We start from the raw sequence: 22,844 nt of genomic DNA, 5'->3' as shown, positions 1-22,844 counted from the left end.
TCAGAGGGAGGGGCCACAGGTGGTTGGCGGGCTGGCCTCACCTCCTGGTCAAACTTCCAGTTTAGGGGCAATTTGCATATTAGGCTTTTATTATATAGGATGTTTCTACTTCTCTCTCCCTCTCTAAAATCAATAAAAATATATTTTAAAAAATTTTGCTTGTAAAAAAAAATGTAAGACACTTCACATTTGTGAGGCTGAAAAGCTTGGCAAGTGAAGATGGTGGACTCTTACCGGGACAGGATTCCCACAAAGCTTCTCACAGGAGAGCCATGCAACAAGGGCTTCACGTTGCCAAGCTGGCTCAAAAACTCTGTGGTTTCATTCACTCTGCCAACTCTAAATATCTGCAGGATGTCCACTGGGCTTTTACTGTAAGAATTAGAAGAAAAACAAAGTGAAAAATCATTATCAGCAGAAACCACAAAACAGCCCCAATGTCGGATGCAATGAATCATAACACATTTTATTTTCAAAATATTATGCAGCCATTCCAGCCATTAAAAAAAAATGACACTCAAAAATAAATAAAGCTATGAAGTAAAACTTATAGTAAAATATAAATTTTAATAGGTTATAAAACTATATGCATAGTATGATCCAAAATATTATCATATATACGCTCATTCATTCACTCATGCATTCAATGATTAGACTCTGTGCCAAGTATTCTGCCAGGCACTGGAAATAAGATAACATGGTCTCTAGGGCTTCATGGAGATTACATTCTAATGAAAGATAAAAATCAACAAGTTAACAAATGCCTGATTTTAAGTGCTACTAAAGAAATAACCAGGCCCTGGCCAGTTGTTCACTAGTTAGAGTGTCGGTCTGAGGACGGAATAGTTGAGGGTTCAATTGCCAATCAAGGGCACCAACCTTGGTTGCATGTTCATCTCCGCCCCAGTTGAGGCAAGTGTGGGAGGCAATCAATCGATGTGTCTCTCTCACATTGATATTTTTCTCTCTCTCCCCCCTCCTACTCTCTCTAAAAAAAAATCAATGGAATAAATATCTCCAGATGAGGATTAAAAAACAACAAACCAACCAGGTTCAGAGAGAGGTGGTCAAGAAAGGCCTCTCTTTGGAGGTGACATGTATTGGAAAATGGTGTAGTACAGCGGTTCTCAACCTGTGGGTCGCGACCCCTTTGGGGGTCGAATGACCCTTTCACAGGGGTTGCCTAAGACCATCGGAAAACACATAGATAATTACATATTGTTTACAGTAGCAAAATTACAGTTATGAAGTAGCAACGAAAATAATTTTATGGTTGGGGGTCACCACAACATGAGGAACTGTATTAAAGGGTCGAGGCATTAGGAAGGTTGAGAACCACTGGTGTACTACATATTTTAAAGATCTAACTGCTCATTATAGGAAAACATATTGGATAGAGCAGGAGTGGCAAGAACATCAGGAAGGGTGGTTGGTATAAATGAGATAACAGTGTTCTGCACTAAAGATGGCAGCATTGTAAAAGAAAACCAGTGAATTTTAACCAGATATTTGGAGGCAGAACAGACAGAACATGTGATGTGGGGATGAGGCAGAGAGAATCATCAGTGGCTCAGGGTGGGTGGCTAAAATGGGGAAACAAGGGGAAAGACTGGGGGTACTACTGAGGGAAAGAGTTGTAGGTACCAAGGGGTTATGAAAGCTTATTGAGCACGTCTTCCCAGCTCCACACTCAGCGGTGTCAGGTCAGTAGCTTGATATGAGCTATGGTAGGAGTATTTACACCACAGAAATCAGCAAATATTATAAATCAGGACTTTTATTCAGAGAGCTGGCCTACTAGTACACTACTGGGTGAAGAGAAGAATCAATAATTCAATTTGGAATATGTTCTACAGCACCAAAGTATTTACAGTGGTTATATAATCTCTGGGTTATCTCTGGGTGGGAAGATTTGGAGTGATCTTTCAGTCTCTTCATGTTTCTTATTGTTAATCCTCATCCGATGACATTTTTTCATTGATTTTTAGAGAGTGAAAGGGAGGGAAGGGGGGGCGGAGAGAGAGAGAGAGAGAGAGATCAGTTTGAGAGAGTCACATCAATTGGTTATCTCCAGCACATGCCCTGACTGGGGTGGGGATAACCTGCAACCCAGGTAGGTGCCCTTGACTGGGAATGGAACCCGCAACCCTTTGGTGTGCAGGTAACACTCTATCACTGAGCCACACCAGCCAGAGCTCTTCATATTTTTATACAGTCTCTAAATTTTCAACAAAGAATATAAAATTTAGAACAAAAATTTATTTAAAAAATCATTATTAGTGAAATGAAATGGAGAAAATCTAATTTTTCCCAGCAGCAAAATCTCTCCCTAGGAAGAGGCCCACCTTTGTTGTATAAATACTTGGGGGCAGGAGGTGAGATCTCTAAGGGCTTGCTTGACTCACATTAGATGGTTGAACTACACCCCCCTCCTCAGCTCTTAAGAACGTAGCTCTCCCTTCCCTTTGACTCCATGTTTGGCTTCTTTCACTCAACAAAATGTTTTCAAGGTGCGTCTGTGTTGCAGCATGTGCAAGTGCTTCGTTCCTTTTCACGGCTGAATAATATTCCATTATATGTATATACCACAATTTTGGAAATTTCCGTTGTTTCAACCTTTGGGCTTTTGAATAGTGCTGCTATGAACATTCATGCACACTATCTGTTTGAGTACTTGTTTTCAGTTCTTTTGGGTCTATAAGGAGGAGTGAACTTACTGAGGCAAACGATCATTCTGTGTTTAATTTATTGAGGAATCACCAAATTGCAGCTGCACCACTTTACATTCCACAAGCAATGTGTGAGGGCTCCTATTTCTCCACATCCTCACCAACACGTATAATTTTCCACTTTTAAAAATATAACCATCTTAGTGGGTGGGAAGTGGTATTGGGAATGGAATTTGAAGATGATCACCCAAGGAAGACAGAACATATTTTGAGATAGGTCTGAATCCATCCACAGGGAGGCATGGCTGGGTCTGGTTCTAGTGGAGTGCTAGAAAACCAACTCCTAACAACAGCAAAACCTACACGAGATCTAATTTGTAGCATTTATGATTCATGTGCTGCTATGAACATACACATATTTTTTTGTATTTTAAAATCTTAATTTAGGTGCATTTTCTTATGTAACACCCTTCAAACACAAACTTAAATACCCTTTTGATTTAAATTTTTAAAATTTAATTCTCATCAAGATTGGGTAACTTTGAAATCCGAGCGGAATAGTAGGGAGTGTTTTCAAGCATAGCATACTGCCTATTATAAACACATACAAAAGTAATTGGTCATCACAACACAGTTATCTTATTACTGAGAATTAATGTATCTAGGTAATTGTGGCAATCGGCTTTGTATCCATATCTGAAAAAGCATTACAGAAGAACAGATCCACACCCGTTTCCTTATGCTTACCTGCAATTATTTTGCAATACCTCTTCTCTAACTCTTAAAAATTCCTCCGAGTTCTGTTCCACATGTTCAATCTTGCATCTCAAAGCTCGGTATTTGGCAAGAAATGGCGGGTTGGGTTTGGACAGATTAGTTTCACAGACATTAACCATGTCTCTTATTAGCTGTGGATAAAAATGATACACAGATGTTAGAATTACCACATATGCAAATATTTATATCACATTACGCTTTCTCAAAAAGATTGGAAAATAACCTTTATTCTCCAAGGCTTTTTGTTTGTTAATCCTCACCTGAGGATATTTTTTCCATTTATTTATTTATTTATTTATTATTTTTTAGAGAGAGTGGAAGGAAAGGAGAGGAGAGAGAGTATGAGGGAGAGAGAGAGAGAAACATCAATGTGAGAGAGACACATCAATTGGTTGCCTCCCACACGTGCCCTGACTGGGACAGGGATGAACATGCAACCAAGGTATGTGCCCTCGATTGGGAATCGAACCTGAGACCCTTTAGTGTGTGGGCCAATGCTCTTACCACTGAGCCACAGCAGCCAGGACTATTATCCAAAGCTATTTATTTATTTATTTATTTATTTATTTATTTATTTATTTTTGTTAATCCTCACCTGAGACCCTAGGATATTTTTCCATTGATTTTCAGAGAGTGGAAGGGAGGGGGAGAGACAGAGAGAAACATCGATGTGAGAGAGACATATTGATCTGTTGCCTTCTGCACATGCCCCAACTAGGGCCGGGAGCAAGCTTGCAACAGAGGTAATGTGCCATTGACCAGAACTGAACCCAAGACCCTTTAGTCTGCGGGCCGATGCTCTATCTATTGAGCCAAACCGGTTAGAACCAAAGCTCTTGATTAAAATCTGCCTGTACAATAGGTGGCATATATATTTTTTTAGGGATTTTTTTTCTTTATTGATTAAGGTATTACATATGTGTTCTTATTCCCCCATTGCCTCCCCACCCCAGTCCCATTCATGCCCTCACCCGCACCTCCTGGTGTCTGTGTCCATTGATTATGCTTATATGCATGCATACAAGTCCTTTGGTTGATCTCTCTCCTTTACCTCCACCCTCCCCTACCTTCCCTCTGAGGTTTGAGCATCTGATCAATGCTTCTCTGTCTCTGGATCTGTTTTTGTTCATCAGTTTATGTTGTTCATTATAATCCCCAAATGAGTGAGATCATGTGATATTTATCTTTCTCTGACTGGCTTATTTCACTTAGCATAATGCTCTCCAGTTCCATCCATGCTGTTGCAAATGGTAGGAGTTCCTTCCTTTTAATAGCAGTGTAGTATTCCATTGTGTAAATGTACCACAATTTTTTAATCCACTCATCTGCTGATGGGCACTTAGGCTGATTCCAAATCTTAGCTATGGTAAATTGTGCTGCTATAAACATAGGGGTGCATATATCCTTTCTGATTGGTGTTTCTAGTTTCTTGGGATATATTCCTGGAAGTAGAATCACTGGGTCAAATGGGAGTTCCATTTTTAGTTTTTTTGAGGAAACTCCATACTGTTCTCCACAGTGGCTGCACCAGTCTGCATTCCCACCAGCAATGCATGAGGGTTCCTTTTTCTCTGCATCCTCTCCAGCACCTGTCATTTGTTGATTTGTTGATGATAGCCAGTCTGACAGGTGTGAGATGGTACCTCATTGTTGTTTCGATTTGCATCTCTCGGATGAGTAGTGACTTTGAGCCTGTTTTCATGTCTCTTGGCCTTCCTTCTATCTTCTTTCGAAAAGTATCTATTTAGGTCTACTGCCCTTTTGATTGGGTTATTTTCCTTTCGTTAAGTTGTGTGAGTTCCCTGTAAATGTTGGAGATTAAACCCCTATTGGAGATAACATTGGCAAATATGTTCTCCCATGCAGTAGTCTTTCTTGTTGCTTTGTGGATGGTTTCTTTTGCTTTTTATTTTGATGTAGTTCCATTTGTTTATTTTCTCTTTAGTTTCCATTGCCCTAGTAGCTATATCAGTGAAGATATTGCTTTGGCATGTGTCTGAGATTTTGCTGCCTGTGGATTCCTCTAATCTGTATATATAAAAGGCTAATTTGCAAAGTGTCCCCTCAAGAGTTCGACTGGGAGTTCCATCGCTTGTTATTATGTGTGCTGACCACCAGGGGGCAGTGTGGAATGAAGGAAGGCCCTCCCTGATTGCCAGCCAGGCTTAGAAACCCTATCCATGCACAAATTTCATGCACCAGGCCTCTAGTATTTTTATTGTTTCCTGTCTTTCAGTTAAGTCCTTTATCCACTTTGAGTTTATTTTTGCGTATGGTGTAACCTTGAAGTGAACTGGACCAGCAGCCTCCCTACATCTGGACCCCTTGTTATACGGGATGATAAATGTCCTCATTTTTTCAAGTCAGTTGCAACTTTGTTTTTTTGCAGAAAGAATCCTAACTCATCTCCTTATGTGAAAAATTATTTTACAGGGTAGCAATTCTAAACATATTTGCAACTGTACTACTATTCCAATACATTACAGTTTGGAAATATGGTTCACAAAAACTCCCACAAGGACCCAATGCATTCTAAAATGGCTCAGCATTTATTTTTGAGCAAACTCTATAGATAACTTCTATGATTCAGTGTTATCTTATTCATCAGATTTGAAAACACCTATCCCAATGTATTTTATTTTTATTTATTTATTATTTTTATTTTATTATTATTTTTTAAATCTTTATTGTTCAGTTCAGATTATTACAGATTATCCTCTTCCCTCCCCCCCCCATAGCTCCCCTCCACCTGGTTCCCACTTCACCCCAGGCCCCTGCCCCCCGCCCCCCCACTGTCCTCGTCCATAGGTGTAAGATCTTTGTCCAATCTCTTCCTGCACCCCCATACCCCTTTCCCCCCAAGAATTTGCAGTCTGCTCCCTTTTCATGCCCCTGATTTTATTACATTCACCAGTTTATTCTATTCATCAGATTTTTTTCTTCATTTGATTTTTAGATTCACTTGTTGATAGACATGTATTTGTTGTCACTTTGTTGTTCATAACTGTTTATCTTTACCTTTTTCTTCTTCTTCCTATTCTTAAAGAATACCCTTCAGCATCCTATCTAATAAAGAGGGAATATGCAAATTGACTGTCATCATCACAAAGATGGAGGTGCCCATAGCCACAAGATGGCAGTGCCTAGTCCCCTCAGCCCCGTTGGAGTCCTACAGTCCTTTCAGCCCAACTGGGTGGGCAGCAGGCACACAGTGTGGCCAGACCTGCCCTTGGCCCCCCAGCCACCCAGGGCCGGCCTGAGACAAAGGAAAGCCTCGATGTCGGCTGCCCAGCTGCCTAGGGCCGGCCCAAGGCGCAGGCAAGTCTTGGATGTTGGCTGCCCAGCAACCCAGGGTGGGCCCAAGGTGCAGGCAAGCCTCAGATGGTGGCTGCCCAGCTGCCCAGGGCCACCCGAGGCTCAGGTAACCAGGTTGGCTGAGGCTTGCGCTGCCGGCAATGGCAGCAGCAGAGGTGTGATGGGGGCATCGCCTTCTCCTGATTGCCGGGTTGCCTCCCGCCCCTGAGGGCTCACGGACTGTGAGATGGGGCAGGCTGGGCTGAGGGACCCACCCTCCAGTGCATGAATTTTCATGCACTGGGCCTCTAGTTTCATATAATACTGGTTTGGTGGTGATGAACTCCTTTAGCTTTTTCTTGTCTCTGAAGCTCTTTATCTGACCTTCAATTCTAAATGATAGCTTAGCTGGGTAGCGTAATCTTGGTTGTAGGTTCTTGCTATTCATCACTTTGAATATTTCTTGCCACTCCCTTCTGGCCTGCATAGTTTCTGTTGAGATATCCTCTGACAGTCATATGGGTATTCCCTTGTAGGTAACTGTTTTTCTCTTGCTGCTTTTAAGATTTTCTCTTTGTCTATTGCCCTTGGCATTTTAATTATGATGTGTCTTGGTGTGGTCCTCTTTGGATTCCTTTTGTTTGGGGTTCTCTGCGCTTCCTGGACTTGTAAGTCTATTTCTTTCACCAGGTAGGGGAAGTTTCCTGTCATTATTTCTTCAAATAGGTTTTCAATATTTGCTCTCTCTCTTCTTCTGGCACCCCCATAATTCAGATGTTGGTATGCTTGAAGTTGTCCCAGAGGCTCCTTACACTATCTTCATATTTTTGGATTATTTTTTCTTTTTGCTTTTCCAGTGGGTGTTTTTTGCTTCTTCATATTTCAAATCTTTGACTTGAATCTTGGGATCCACTGGTCTATTGTTGAATCTCTGTATATTATTCTTTATTTCAGTCAGTGTATACTTAATTTCTGACTGGTCCTTTTCCATTTTTTTGGTATTCTCACTAAGATCCTTGAAGGTCTCACTAAGTTCCTCAGAGGTTTCTAGAAGATTCTTGAATAACCTTATAACTATGGTTTTGAATTCTATATCCAGTATTTTGTTTTCTTCCATTTCTTTCCTTTGTGACATCTTTCTTTGTCTCTGCATTTTGGATGCTTCCCTGTTTGTTTCTATGTATTGGGTAGCTGCTAAGTCTCCTTGAGTTGACAGAGTGGCCTTGTGCGGTAGGTGTCCTATAGGGCCCAGTGGCTCAACCTCCCCAATCACCTGAGGTGGACACTCTTATTGCACCCCTGTGTGGGCTGTGTGCACAGTCTTGTAGTTGAGCTTTGATTGCTGTTGGTATCACTGGGAGGAATTGACCTCCAGACCAATTGGCTGTGATGACCAGCTGTGTCTACACTGGAAGAGCTGCTGTGCAGGAGACACCTTATGGGCAGGACTTGCTTCAGTGGGGCTTTGGTGCTCACTGAGTCTGCCCCTTGAGTGTGTCTCTTATGGATGTGAAGAGTTGTAATCTGGTATGGTCTCATACTGACCACTGGGTACACTGGCTCTTGGATCTCCAAGGAGGTGCAAAGTCATCCACTTCCTGGGACCACCCAGCAGGAGCTACAGAGAGAGCTGAAGATTCCTCCTCTTTGTATCAGGTTTGGAAGTGCCAGACGAGGCACAGCTATGAAGCAAGGCAGGCTGCTTCCTGTTTGACAGGTTTTAGGCTGAGAAAGGACAGGCCATTCATATGCAAAAGCTGCTGCACACAGCTTGGTTGGGGTTGTAAATTGGGTGGGGGAGGGGTCTCAGGGAATCACCAGGGTAGAGCAAACAGAAATGGCTGCCAGTAAGCCCTGCACCAGGGCGGTCCCAATGCAGGAACAATGACCACTGTGAGCACCTCTGAGAGAAAGCTGCCCTTGCGTTCCTTCCCGATGCCAGACAGTCCAGTTTCTCCCCGTATGTGTCTGGGTCCTCCAGAGTCTCACCCAGAACTGAAGTTCAGAGCAAGCAGGAGCTTGTATCTCCCTCCCGATAAAAAAGCAGTGTGCCTGGGTGCCGGCCCATTCTGGGCCTCCGCACCTCCTACCAGTCTCAATGCGCTTTCTTCTTTACTTCTCTAGTTGTAGAACTTCCACTCAGCCAGCTTTCCCTTGGTTCTGGATGATAGTTGTTCTGTCTTTTAGTTGTAATTTTGATGTGGTTGTGGGAGGCAGCAAGTACAGGTGTTTATTTATGCTGCCATCTTGGTTCTCTCTATTCATTTTTTTTAATCCTCACCCGAGGACATGTTCAGAGACATTAAGGGAGAGAGAGAGAAAACACACATTGATGTGAGAGAGAAACATCGATCAGTTGCCTTCTCTATGTGCCCCAACCGGGGATTGACCTTGCAACCCAGGTGCGTGTCCTGACCCAGAATTGAACTGGCAACCCTTCAGTGCCCTCCAACCAACTGAGCCACTCCAGCTGGGCTCCCCCAATATATTTTAAATGGATTTCTATATTCCAGAGATTTACCTGGCAGAGGTCCTCTTTCTTGGCTAATAGTCTCAGGCTAACTTTTTCAGTAGCTATACCTCTGTGAGGTATTAATCTGTAGAAGTCACTCATCATCTTTTGCAATTGTTCTTCAGTCTCTCCACTTTTCAGTGCTGCCTTTACTAGGAGGAGAATTCCCTCTGCCTTGCTTACCTTTAAAAGGAAGATGACATATGCTTATTAAAATTAGATCTTGATAATCACAGAGAAAGTGAAGAAATGTATAAAAATAGCTAAAACAGTTGTTAGATATGTTGCAATGGTTAGTTTTCTGGGCATGGGTCATAAAACAAATGAAAAGTTTACTGGAGATGTATCTTGGTTACAATGATAATGCCATGAGGAGTTTTCCAAAACTGGGCTCAGCTTAACTAAAGGAAAGAACCAGAGTCTTCAATATCTAATATATATATATATATATATATCCATCCACAGAGAGAAGAATACTCATGTAATAGTAGGAAACTTGCTTTTCACATAAGACATTTAGAAAGATGTCAGAATCAAACCAGGAGCAAAACCCACCAAAACATGTTTCAAATTACACAAGTACTTTTTGGAATTTATCCCAAGAGACCTTTTTATTGTTTGTTTTTTTTTGCCCTGAAATAAATTCATTTAATTCCACATAGGAATTGTCTGTGTTATTTAAATATGATAATGTAGTTGCACAAGTTGGACCACTGGGAACATTTTCTTTCATTTGCTTTTCAATAACATATAATTAAGAAGAGCAAGTTCTGAAGGGCTAGGAACCTGCCTGCCTTTCTCTCTGATGGTCAGAGGCACAAGGTTCTGAAGCAGGTACTACAGAGGACATTAGGGTCTGAGTATCTAACGAAGGACCAAGAGCACCCACGTCTCTCAGGCCTGCTACAAGTCACTTGACCCAGAGGAACAGGCTTCCTAATGAGCCAATCTTTGATCAGCTCTCATGTCTGACACTTTACATGCGGAAATGTCTGATTTTCCTTTCTTTTTTTTTGTTTAAAATATATTTTATTGATTTTTTACAGAGAGGAAGGGAGAGGGATAGAGAGTTAAAAACATCCATGAGAGAGAAACATCCATCAGCTGCCTCCTGCACACCCCCTACTGGGTATGTGCCCGCAACCAAGGTACATGCCCTTGACCGGAATTGAACCTGTGACTCTCAGTGGCCGACACTCTAGCCACTGAGCCAAACTGGTCAGGGCTCCTTTCTTTTTTAAATATATTTTTTATTGATTTCAGAGATGAAAGGAGAGGGAAAAACAGAAACATTAATGATGAGAGAGGATCATCGATTGGCTGCCTCCTGCATGCCCCCACTGGGGATAGGGCTTGTGTCCTGACTGGGAATCGAACCATGACCTCCTGGTTCATAGGTCGACGCTCAACCACTGAGTCACATCGGTGGGGCTGTCTGGTTTTCTTAAAAGCTCATCTCCCCTCAATGTTCTCGTTGTGCCCTACTCCAGCATAAGAAAAAAGAAGAGGAATGCATCCAAAAACAACGGAACCAGTGCTCAAACAGAAGTGGTACCATTAAAGCAAAGAAACCAGGAAAGCAGGTTTGTCAGGTTAGAGGCTCTGTTTCAAGAGTATGCATGACTTACATCGTTAAGACTGATCCTGCTCATGGACTCCAGGAGCGTGTGCTCCAGGTGGCCGAGAGCCTCTGCCCAAATCATCTCCACTAAATCGATCACCTCTTGGCTCAGAGTGCTTGAATGTATTACCTCCTCCAAAAGCAACTGCAACAAACAGCAAAACAATACCAACAGAAAGTTTTCATGGGTAGGTTTATTTTTAATGGAGATGATTAGAGTCATGAGAAGAAATAATTATAGCCAAGGAGAGCCACCCGCACGCAAGTAACTGTTAATACTCAGGCCTCATTTTTCTGCTCAGCTCTCCCTCCACCTCCTCCCTATACCCTTTCTCTGTCCCCCTTCTCTCTTTTAGTCCCATATTATTTTTCCTCTTGCCTTCTTCCTCACCCTACCAACTATAGGCCTGCCAGTGGGATTAGAAGTTAAGTGGTATTAAGGGTTAAGGGCCCCTGACTCTTGGCCTAGGTCAGTGGTTGGCAAACCGCAGCTCGTGAGCCACATGCGGCTCTTTGGCCCCTTGAGTGTGGCTCTTCCACAAAATACCACGTGCGGGCGCACACGTACAGTGCAATTGAAACTTCGTGGCCCATGTTCCAAGCCTGTTGAAACATCGCCAAGAAAATAATTCTGATATTGACATTTGCTATTTCAAAATAACACTTTTAAATATGAGGGAAGCTTTTCTCAACAGGTTTTAGGAATTCAGAAACAGCAAAGCGATGTTAGCCTTTGTTAAAAAACCTCTCAGTGCTACTGTAACAGAATTAAATTTTTCTCCCTTTGATATTGACATTTGCAACTTTGAAATGCAATTGCTGGATTTAAAAAACAAAGAACTGTGGAGCTCGAAATGTGAATGTCTTTGTGCTGATATAGAAATATTGGAGAAAAACAAATGTGAACTTAGTTCACAGCACAAGTGGTCTGCTTTGAAAGACCTGGAGAAGGAAGATATGTTGATTTTTAACACCTGGAATAGTATTCCTGACTCATATAATCAACTGAAAAAAACTAGCGTTTGCTGTTCTTTCCTTATTTGGGTCTACATATTTATGCGAACAATCATTTTCAAGCATGAACCTCATCAAGAGTAAATTGAGAAGTCGTCTTATTGATGAGAACCTGGAATCGTGCCTAAAATTAAAAACAACAACATACAAACCTGACTTACCCAAACTTTCCAAGGAGATGCAAGGCCATTGTTCACATTAGTGTTTGTCAGTCATTGTCATGATTTAATTTTATGGATATTGTAAGGAACTTAATTTTATCAATAAATAATATCGTTATTAAGTATGATATCAAGTTTTATTCAACGTACCTATAGTTTAACTAAGACTTAAAACTGTAAGTAAAGTTTATTAAGTTAATTTTAGGGAACGTTGTGGAGTGAAAGAAGATGTAGTGTTGAGGATTGAGAAAGGTATGTTGAGATGGTTTGGACATATAGAGAGGATGAACGAAAGGAGATAGACCAGTGATGGCGAACCTTTTGAGCTCGGTGTGTCAGCATTTTGAAAAACCCTAACTTCAACTCTGGTGCCGTGTCACATATAGAAAGTTTTTGATATTTGCAACCATAGTAAAACAAAGATTTATATTTTTGATATTTATTTTACATATTTAAATGCCATTTAACAAAGAAAAATCAACCAAAAAAATGAGTCCGCATGTCACCTCTGACACGCGTGTCATAGATTCGCCATCACTGAAATAGACGAAACAAGTATACAAGACGAGTGTGGATGGGAAAGTTGGAAGGGCTCGACCTCAGCGAACGTACCTCAATCAGACTGAGGACGTTTTTAGCAAAGGCCAGCTTAGGAGTACCCTAATTAAGTTAATAACAATGTACCTACCTATATAGTTTAAGTTTAAAAAAATTTGGCTCTCAAAAGAAATTTCAATCGTTGTACTGTTGATATTTGGCTCTGTTGACTAATGAGTTTGCCGACCACTGGCCTAGGTTATAATGAAATCTTTTGAAATCTGTGATGACTTATTGCTGAAATAAGCCATAAGTTTGGGGGCTTATCCTGGAACTCACTTCTAGCTCAGCTTCCATGCCTTTGTGTGGGTTCACTCTTCCTTTTCCTAACTACCACTCTTCTCTCCTGCCAGTTTTTTATTTGCCATAAAGAAACATTTTTCTTAAAAATTATTCATCAATAACACAAAATAACATGGATAAACCAATCTTACTGCTTGCAATTTTTCAGATGCTAATTGGGTGGCTTCAGGGGTAAACAATTCCCTTAGTAGGAATCCTTGTTTCTTCAGTTCTTCAAGGTAATTTTCATAGTACTCACTTGCATCTTCAGAGGTTTGCTTTACAGAGAACTGCTTTCTAGGCTGTGAACAGAGTATGTGGCAAAGTGTTAGGATATGAGGATACAGTAACTTAGTATCAATCTTTATTGGACACGGACTATGTACCAGAACATAAACTAAGCATTAGATCCCTGCTATTGTCAAGGGAGTCATGACACGTATAAACCTCCTCCTGGACTGGTGGCTATAGGACGCCTCTCAAACATGGCAAAAAGAAGCATGTCATGTTCAAGCTACTTCACTTAAGAAGGTAGAGGTTAAGTTATTTTCCATCAAAAGGGTTTACTAATGGAAAAGAGTGAGCTACAAGAGTCTCTTCTGGAACAGCTCCTTCTCTGCTGGTTAAGTGAGGATCATTTCTAACAAGGTGAACAGACTTGCCAAGTAGACTCAGGCTTTTGAAGGGAGGAAGGCACCCAGCAACAGCTCTCCATATAGAGAGCAGGAAGGGCAGGCTGGCCTAGGCAGCAGCCTCACTTGCTTTCTCAATGAAGAAAAAAAAAGGTAACACATCTATCATGGTTTTCAAACTTGATTTTTACTTAGTTTTTACCCGCACAACTAAATCCTCCACGAAATATAGTCCACATTTTGGGGTAAAAGGTTAACGAAAACTTTTCCTCTTCTTGAATACATCTGACCTTGGATTAAAGTTTCTAGCTATTCCCATGGAAACCTGAAAAGGGTGGTGTGTAATATTAGGCAAAATTGCTTGGGTAATAGTAACCTGTCATTAATCAATTGCATTGGAACTGGGAGGTCAATGAATGAACCATAAACAGAAGGTGGGAAACCTGCACCTTGGGCTTCCCTGGGAGCAGGGACTCCGACAACAGGCACCTCCCTTAAGGGCATCTTGACCCCAGGCCCCTTATAAGAGGTCTGGACTCCTGTGGGTGGGCTTCTAAGTTCGGTGGACCTGCACCCACCTGATGTGAGCCTCCTTCCTTGCCTAGAACTGACCCTGGCATGGGAACAAAGTGAGTGTGTCCATAGCCTGAGTGAACTGCTCCTGGGACCACTCCCCTACTGAGCCGCACCTGTGCACCCTGCTGTTTCTTGTCTATAAGCAGAATGTCTAGATAGAAGATGGCTTGATGGTTTTGTAGCACTTTCTTTGAACTTTAGGTATTAGTTCTGATTTCATTTTTGTTTCATACTGTTTTGGGTTGGTCTCTGCAAAGCCTTCCTTGCCACTCAGAGCCCACAACAGTTCATAGACATTTCACCGTCACAGCGGATTAAAGTCATGAATGTGGTGTTTCCTCCCAGGCGGTGATTTCTGAGGACAGGTATGAGTATTTTTTATCTTTGGGTTCCAGCCTCTAGCAGACTGCGTGGTACAAAGTAGGTGCATAATGAGGTGTGTGAATGAGTTGCTTTGAGAGGTATATACATTAGCGAAGTTTCTGTAAGTGACTCAGAACAGGAGCAAGAACCCCATACAGGATCTTCCTCTGATGAGCCCCCTGTGCTGCTCTGGTCAAGGGGCACTGGGTTCACCTTGCTCTCCTCACCTGACACTTTCCAAAAGGGAACACGTTTCCACTTTTCAAACCTATTTACAGGCAAAATGAAAAATATGAACAGGTTGGCTGGCTCACTGGCCAATGTTAAGGGAACTAGTTATGAACAAGGGTGGATAAACACATGGGAATCGATATAAAGATCATTACCTCAGTGCCACCATCTGGGAGGAAGTGTGCAACTATGAGGAAGGCTGGGTATCCGGGGTCCTGGGAGCACTGCAATTCCACCACTGCAATTTCTCGACCTCCTTCTGTCCCCATCTGGAAAAAGAGCTGGTCTTTCATAAATTGCATTCATTAAACAACAAACTGCACACGCCATTTTAAAAAGTTGATTAGCCCTGGCTGGCTGGTTCAGTTGGTTGGAGCATCCCTTCCCATCCCCCCATCCCCACCCCCTCGTGCACCAAAAGATTGCAGGTTTGATTCCTGGTCAAGGCACATGCCTGAGTTGCAGGCTAGATACCCGGTTGGGGTGTGTATAGTAGACAACCCATAGATGTTTCTCTCTCTCTTTATCTCATTTTCTTCCTCTCTCTAAAATCAATAATACGTATCCTCAGATGAGGATTTTTTTAAAAAAAGGTTGATTATAAAAGTAATATATGCTCATTTGGAAATGTAATGTAGAAAATACAGAAAGTACTAAGTAAAAATAAAAATCACCTGAAATCATACTACAGATATATAATCACTATTAATATTTCAGTATTTTTCCCTCTCATATTTTTACTATAGATATATCGGTATATGTTTAAATGGTACCACTTTTCAGATCTTCTTTATTACAGAGGGCATGTTATTTTCAAGTTATGTTGTATTATAATACCTAAAAATACAAATGGAGCATCATTTTGAATGCCAAAGTTAATTTGCATTTGTGTGATGTTAAAAAAAAGTATTTTTTTAATTTACTTATATTTTTTAATCCTCATCCAAGGATATTTTTCCATTGATTTTGAGAGACAGTGGAAGGGTGGGGGAGAAAGAGAGAAACATTGATGTGAGAGAGACACATCAGTTGCTTGCCTCCTGCATGCGCCTGAACCAGGCCGGGGTTTAAGCCTTCAACCGAGGTATGTGCCCTTGATCAGAATCAAACCCAGGACCCTTCAGTTCAAGGGCCGACCCTGTAGTCTATCCACTGAGCCAAACTGGCCAGGGTATGTTTTTCTTTTAAATGAAAAGTAATGGAAATTCAAGATGGTGTAAGTACTTGTATCAAATCTACTCTTAAAATATAAGAAACTATTAAAAACAAGAAGGACTTTTATTTTATTTTTTTTAATTGATCTTAAAAAGAGGAAGGGAGAGAGGGAGAGAGAGAGAGGGAAAAAAAACATTGATGTAAGAGAGAAACATGATCGGTTGCCTCCTATACACACCCTGGGTATGTGCCCTGATCAGGAATTGAAGCTACCACCACTTGGTGTATAGGACGACACTCCAACTGAGCCACATCAGCCTGGGCAGGACCTTTATTTTTAATATCATATTAACATTTCGTACTGTTTACATTTTTATTATGAGCATGAGTTACTTAATCAGTAATTATGAGCAATTACTTTTACACTAAAAAATTAAACATTAGCCGAAACCGGTTTGGCTCAGTCCGAAAGATCCCGGGTTCGATTCCGGTTAAGGGCATGTACCTGGGTTGCGGGCACATCCCCAGTAGGAGATGTGCAGGAGGCAGCTGATCGATGTTTCTCTCTCATCGATGTTTCTAACTCTCTATCTCTCTCCCTTCCTCTCTATAAAAAATCAATAAAATATATTTTTTAAAAAATTAAACATTAAATTTTTTAAATTAATTTTTAGAGAGAGTGGAAGGGAGAGAGAGTGAGAGCAAGTGTGAAACATTGATTTGTTGTTCCATCCGTTTATGCATTCACTGGTTGTTTCTTGCATGACCAGGAGGGATCAAACTCCCAAAGCTGGCATACAGAGATGACATTCTAACCCACTGAGATACTCAGCCAGGGCCATTACATTTTAAATGTAAAAATTTTCTTGATTATTAAAAAGCAACTCATATATTAAGAAATATTATTCAGGATATGCACAATTTTTCAAAACAAGAAAATTATCAAACAGAAAGAATAATCACATGACATTCAGACAGCTTTTTTCCCCAAATAGAAATCAAACTCTTACTTTTTCCAAGATATTATATTTTGCAACTTCAAAATCTTGAGGAAAATGAGGAATTTCAACATTCTCTGTATAAAACCTGAAATGTGTATAAGTAAAATTTTAATATTAAAATCTACTTTTAGACTACATAGGATTTTCCTAGAATTTTTCTTGTACCTCTCCTAACTACATTCAAAATGCATTATAAGTCCCTAATGCCTCCTTACAAATTCTAAAAATGGTCAAAAGGTCTTGTGGAATCAAAAGGTCCTTTACGTAATTCTAGAGCTCTGATGCCAAATACTGTGTGCCTATATTGGATAGCGGGGAGTGGTATAAAGCATAGGTATAAAAGAAACAGGCCACCGTGTTGGAGAAAGCACATCCCCTCACAGACAGGCAGCCTGCGTTCACTCTGCAATGTTCCCTGAGACACCATATCACCGCAGACAGGCACTCACCTCTCGGCACTACAGTCAAGCCCCCTTTATTTTATTAATCTGTACTTTTAATTTTGATACTTGTTCTCTCTTTTAGACCTACTATTAACAAGTAAAATAAGGCAAAATGTGATGCCTAATTGATACTGTAGTCTTGGGTACGCTTTAAGAAGCCATGTAGAGCTTCAGACTCGCATACTCCATTTTGGAAGGTTGTTATTATATTTTAAAAATATCAGGTAGAGATTAACAAAGTGTTTCTAAAGGCTATTCAGTAAGGTAACAGAGTGAGCAGACTCTTATCTCCAGTGGTTTTTCTTTTTACAAATCAATGTCACAATTACATCCAATCTCATATAATACTGAGAAGATAAAATAATTATCACTATACTAACTGAAGTAAAAAATATTAAATAAAAACTTAATAAAGAGTTAAATAAGCAACATAAATTAAAATATTACCAAAAATACTGATATACTAATAGCATTTTAATACCGTGCTTGAGGTTTATAAAAACTCTGTCTAGTCTTAATGACCAAAAGTAGATATTACTTAGTAAGTTTCACGATGTTTTCTTTCTCTGTGGCATTGTCCAGGCTTAGCTTGTCTGTTTTCACTTCTAGAATTAAAACAAACAAAACACTTGTTAACTACTCAAAGACTTATTAAAATGAGCTAATAAGCCCACCAGCGTGGCTCAGTGGTTGAGTGTCGACCTGTGAACCTGAAGGTCATAGTTCAATTCTTGGTCAAGGCACATGCCCCAGTTGCAGGCTCAATCCCCAGTGTGAGGCATACAGGAAGCAGCTGATCAATGATTCTCTCTCATCATTGATGTATCTCTCTCTCTCTCTCTTTCTCTAAAATCAATAAAAATATTTTTAAAACAATAAAGGAGATATGCTACTTTTGTTTTTTGTTGTTTTTTTTTTAAAGGGGAGAATGATGATTTAAAAAAAATTTTTAAAAATATATTTTATTGATTTTTTACAGAGAGGAAGGGAGAGGGATAGAGAGTTAGAAACATCGATGAGAGAGAAACATTGATCAGCTGCCTCCTGCACACTCCCTTCTGGGGATGTGCCCACAACCAAGGTACATGCCCTTGACCAGAATCGAACCTGGGACCCGTGAGTCCGCAGGCTGATGCTCTATCCACTGAGCCAAACCGGTTAGGGCAGAGATATGCTACTTTTGGAGAAATTATCTTTTGGAAAAATCTTCTTTAGCCAAATGCTGGTCATAAAATGTCCAGTCGTTAAGCTGTGATGATAACTTTTTAACACAAAGATTCCTCCTCCTCCCAGTTAAAATTACACATCAAGTTTTCTTAGACTATCTGTGTGTTTTTTAAATTTTTTATTTTATTAATTTCTATAGAAAGAGAGGAGGGGAAATGGTGGGAGGAAGCAAGGGAGAGAGAGAGATTTGTTGCTCCACTTAGTTATGCATTCATTAGTTGATTCTTGTATGCGTCCTGACTGGAATCAAACCCACAACCTTGGCATATCAGGATGACACTCTAACCAACTGAGCTACCCGGCCAGGGTGAAGCTACCAGTGTTTTTTGTAGTCATTCTGATTCTGACAACACTAGACTGAATATTGACAAATCTACTCTGCTAAAGTAATCTTTGTCCTTTGCTATTTTGCTGCCCATTTTCTGAGATAACAACAAGCCTAATTTTTAGGTAGTATTTCTGGACCATACTTTGTCTGTAATATCTTTGACAAACCAAAATGTTTGATATGAAATACTTACCAGAACTGCTTGTCTCTTGATAAGGAGGTAGTGTGGTGTCCAGTGACTTGTTAGGATTGTAATTCTTTACATCCAAGAGTCTCCCTTCTTTGATAGATTCCCATATAAAATCCAGGTTTGCAATCTGGATATGGTTCTTTTGGATAGACTTCAGTTGGTACTGACTGAGAACATCAGCATTGTCTAAGATTATATGTGTACACTAAGAAAAAATAATCAATTCATTATGCCTTAGTAGAAACAAAACTTAAATTATTTTGTATCTGTAATTTTCACCCTTGAAAAGTCTTGTTTGAAGGTAATTTGCAACAATTTCCCTCAGATTTCTAAAACTCTTATAAGTAATAAAATTTCTTGTTACATTAAAATTTTTTTTACATCAACAATTTTTAAAGATTATGGATATGGATGTACCATAATTGATTAACCAATCCCAGAGTTTTTTTTTTTTTTTTTTTTTTTTTTTTTTTAAATATATTTTATTGATTTTTTACAGAGAGGAAGGGAGAGAGACAGAGAGTTAGAAACATCGATGAGAGAGAAACATCGATCAGCTGCCTCCTGCACATCTCCTACTGGGGATATGCCCGCAACCAAGGTACATGCCCTTGACCGGAATCGAACCTGGGACCTTTTAGTCCGCAGGCCGACGCTCTCTCCACTGAGCCAAACCGGTTTTGGCAATTGATTAACCAATCCCAGAGTTTTTTCCAAATTTTCACTCCTCTAAAAAAATGCTGTGCTGAATATCTTCATGTACACTTCTTGTACAACTTTGTTTTTTCCTTAAGGGTGGAATAAGAGGTTTAAAGGGTATTCATTATTATTTTGTTAATTTGCAATTTTATTCACTTATTTTAAAATAAGTAGTATATGCACATTGTAGAATATCTAAAAAGTAAAATTATAATATTAAGTTAATTTATTCCTCACCATTTCTCCAGGTTCCTGTCCAAAGGAACCTGAGCTAATCTATGTAGACAACATGCATACAAGTACACAGCCCTCTTTGTAGCCACAGATGGCAGCATACTAAACACACTGCTTTTCCACTTGACAATTTATTTTGGAGATCATTCCTCGTCATTACATATTGTGCTATCTCCTTCATTATAATAGCTGGTATGCACATTTCAAATGTTTATAGACACTTGCAAAACAACTGCTGAAAAGGTTGCAGTCCTGTATGTGAGAAATTCTAAAAGTGAGAACCTGTGTTGGCATTCTTTAAACTGAAAGGATATAAAAGGTATGCATTAATTCATCATCCACAGAAATCCTAAGACAGGTCAGTGGCTAACCTGGAGGGAAAGAGGGCCATTCTGTATCTGACATTCATGGATAAACTACCAAATGCCAGAGAAGTACCCAGCATCCAGCTAGAGTTGCCTGTGCTTCACAGAACAAACCCAGCTCCTTCCACTGGCAAGCCCAGGGCTGTGGTCCAGGAAGCGGTGGTCCCATCAGCCCACCGAGAGGGAAGAGCCTGCACGGGGCAGGGCCTGTACTTGTAGACCTGGCACCTAACAACTTTGAATTTCAATGTTTAGTTCTTATGATGAGGTGGTTAAAACAGAGCAGGGTAACCTTAGTTATTTTCAAGATTTCATCTAGCTGTGAAATTCTGTATCTAAACTGTCAGTCCTACAGTTCATTTCAAGAGAAAAGGTAGCTTCCTTCCACCTTTAAATAAGCAGTACAAAGATGGGTTTTTTTCTGTCCTATAAGAACCACCCTCACAGGTGTCACTCCAGTGCTGACATACTGGTGAGTGACTAGAGTGCTTTTGGCAAATGCTGCACATTCTCCTTTGAAAACAGACTTGGCTGGTCTGATGTTACTTTTTTGGTGTCCTTGGCTGTGCTCTAATGATATTAGATTCACATGGCATATAGAATTGTCCTACCGCTCACAGGAGTAGGAGAAGATGGAATGGGGTGGTCTTCCCTCCTCTGCCTCTCTCCAGCTGATTCCCTGTGGGAGCTGTCACTTCCCCTGCCTCCACTGACTTCCCTGCTGCCAGTTTCTCTGCTTGCTTTTCTCACCATGACCTGCACCTCCTCAGGCACAATGGTCTATCATAGAAGAATTCTTAGGATATTTTACCTGTGGATTTAATAAAAAGGAAACATTTCCACCATTTTCCTTAATGTCAGTTTGTAGCTTTTTCTTCTGTTGACCAGGTAAGTGCTTCACTTTCAAACAGAAAGTACAATTTGCAAAGACTCCTACAGTCATCCTGTAGGGAAAAGAAGTTTCAAGTCATAACTTTTAAGGATTTTCTTTTCAGTGAATATAAATGATAGTGACTTTAGAATTGTTCTACATGCAAACTGTGGGAAAGTTGGGCATTATTTTTTTTAAAAAAGATATTGCAATCATATTATAATCACAAAAGTTGGACATTACTTCAGTTTGCAATATGTATATTGGTTTTAGAATAATTTCTAGCCTTTATGGCTGATATTATGACACCCAAAAATCCTTTGGTATAGATTCATAATATACATTTTTTTAAGACATGTGATTTTTAAAAATATATATTTTTATTGATTTCAGAGAGGAAGGGAGAGGGAGAGAGAGAGAGAACATCAATGATGAGAATTATTGATCTGGCATGAACCCCCCACCTCCCCTTTACCCTCCCTTCCCGTCCCCATCACAGGATCAAGCCCTCAACCCGGGCATGTGACCTGACCGGGAATTGAACTATGACTTCCTGGTTCATAGGTCAATGCTCAACCACTGAGCCACACGGGCCAGGCATAATATACATTTTAAGGAAAACATGACAGATTGTAGTCACAGATCAAATATAGAAGGATTGCCCTGGCTGGGTAGCTCAGCTGGTTAGAGCATCTTCCTGGTCCACCTAGGTTACAGGTTTGATCCCAGGTCAAGGCACATACAAGAATCATCCAGAAAAAAACCAAGATGGCGGCATAGGTAAACACCGGAAATTGCTGCCTCCCACAGCAAACTCAAAAATACAACTAAAAGACAAAACGGATATCATCCAGAACCACAGGAAGGCTGGCTGAATGGAAATTCTACAACTAGAAGGAAAGAGAAAAGCACACTGAGACTCAGAGGAAGTGCGGAAGTGCAGAGGTACAGAGGCGCACGTGGCAAGGGCTGGCAACTGAGGAAGCGGCTGTCTTTTTGAATCGGGAGGGAGTCACAAGCTCCCAACTGCTCTGAACTCCAGTTCTGGGTGAGTCTCTGGGGACCCAGACTCATACGGGGAGAAACTGGACTGTCTGGCAGTGGGCAGAACTCGGAACTCGAGGGCGGCTTTCTCTCAAAGGTGCTTGCAGCGATTACCGGGACACTGAGACGTGGGGCCCCTTAGGGCAGGGCTGAGGATCAGCCATAGCTGCTTGCTCCACCCTGTTGATTCCCTGAGACCCCGCCCCACGCAAGCTGCAGCAAAGGCTTTTGCATATGAATGACCTGGCCCTTTGCAATCTGAAAATTACCTAACAAACTGCAGCTGGGCCAGACAGACCCAGAACTTCCAAGAGAAGGCCCAAAGCCCCACAGCAGCTTGCATTGTTTCAAAGCTGGGTCTCATTTGGGCACCTCCAAGCCCCAAACAAGGAAGGGGAATCTGCAGATCTCCTCGTAACTCCTGCTGGGTAGCCTCAGGCAGAGGCTAAATTAGCACCTCCTTAGATCCAAGAGCCAATGTACCCAGTGGTCAGAGTGGGACCATCCAATTACAATTCCTCAGATCCATAAGGGACAAACTCAGGGGGCAGACTCAGT

General features: G+C 40.8%; 1 protein-coding gene across 2 annotated transcripts in view; it reads right to left on the bottom strand.

Annotated features, from left to right (window-relative positions):
* Nucleotides 1-22,844, bottom strand: part of PARP4 (poly(ADP-ribose) polymerase family member 4) — a 125,666-nt gene that overhangs the window by 99,675 nt on the left and 3,147 nt on the right. For both annotated transcript variants that reach the window (XM_070409358.1, XM_070409357.1), the window contains exons 2-11: nt 21,183-21,315; nt 19,077-19,278; nt 17,867-17,933; nt 16,895-16,970; nt 14,885-14,998; nt 13,080-13,229; nt 10,881-11,018; nt 9,262-9,435; nt 3,417-3,577; nt 235-372 (exon numbers count right to left, since the gene is read on the bottom strand). In XM_070409358.1, coding sequence (XP_070265459.1) covers nt 235-372; nt 3,417-3,577; nt 9,262-9,435; nt 10,881-11,018; nt 13,080-13,229; nt 14,885-14,998; nt 16,895-16,970; nt 17,867-17,933; nt 19,077-19,278; nt 21,183-21,314 — 1,352 coding nt within the window. In that variant the 5' untranslated portion in view covers nt 21,315. The remainder of the gene's footprint in view (nt 1-234; nt 373-3,416; nt 3,578-9,261; nt 9,436-10,880; nt 11,019-13,079; nt 13,230-14,884; nt 14,999-16,894; nt 16,971-17,866; nt 17,934-19,076; nt 19,279-21,182; nt 21,316-22,844) is intronic.

The sequence above is a fragment of the Myotis yumanensis genome, unplaced genomic scaffold (genome assembly GCF_028538775.1).
Source record: "Myotis yumanensis isolate MYYU_CA2020_CCGP unplaced genomic scaffold, mMyoYum1.0.hap1 SCAF_3, whole genome shotgun sequence".
Lineage (NCBI taxonomy): Eukaryota > Metazoa > Chordata > Mammalia > Chiroptera > Vespertilionidae > Myotis > Myotis yumanensis.
This window is presented reverse-complemented; position numbering and strand designations above follow the sequence as displayed.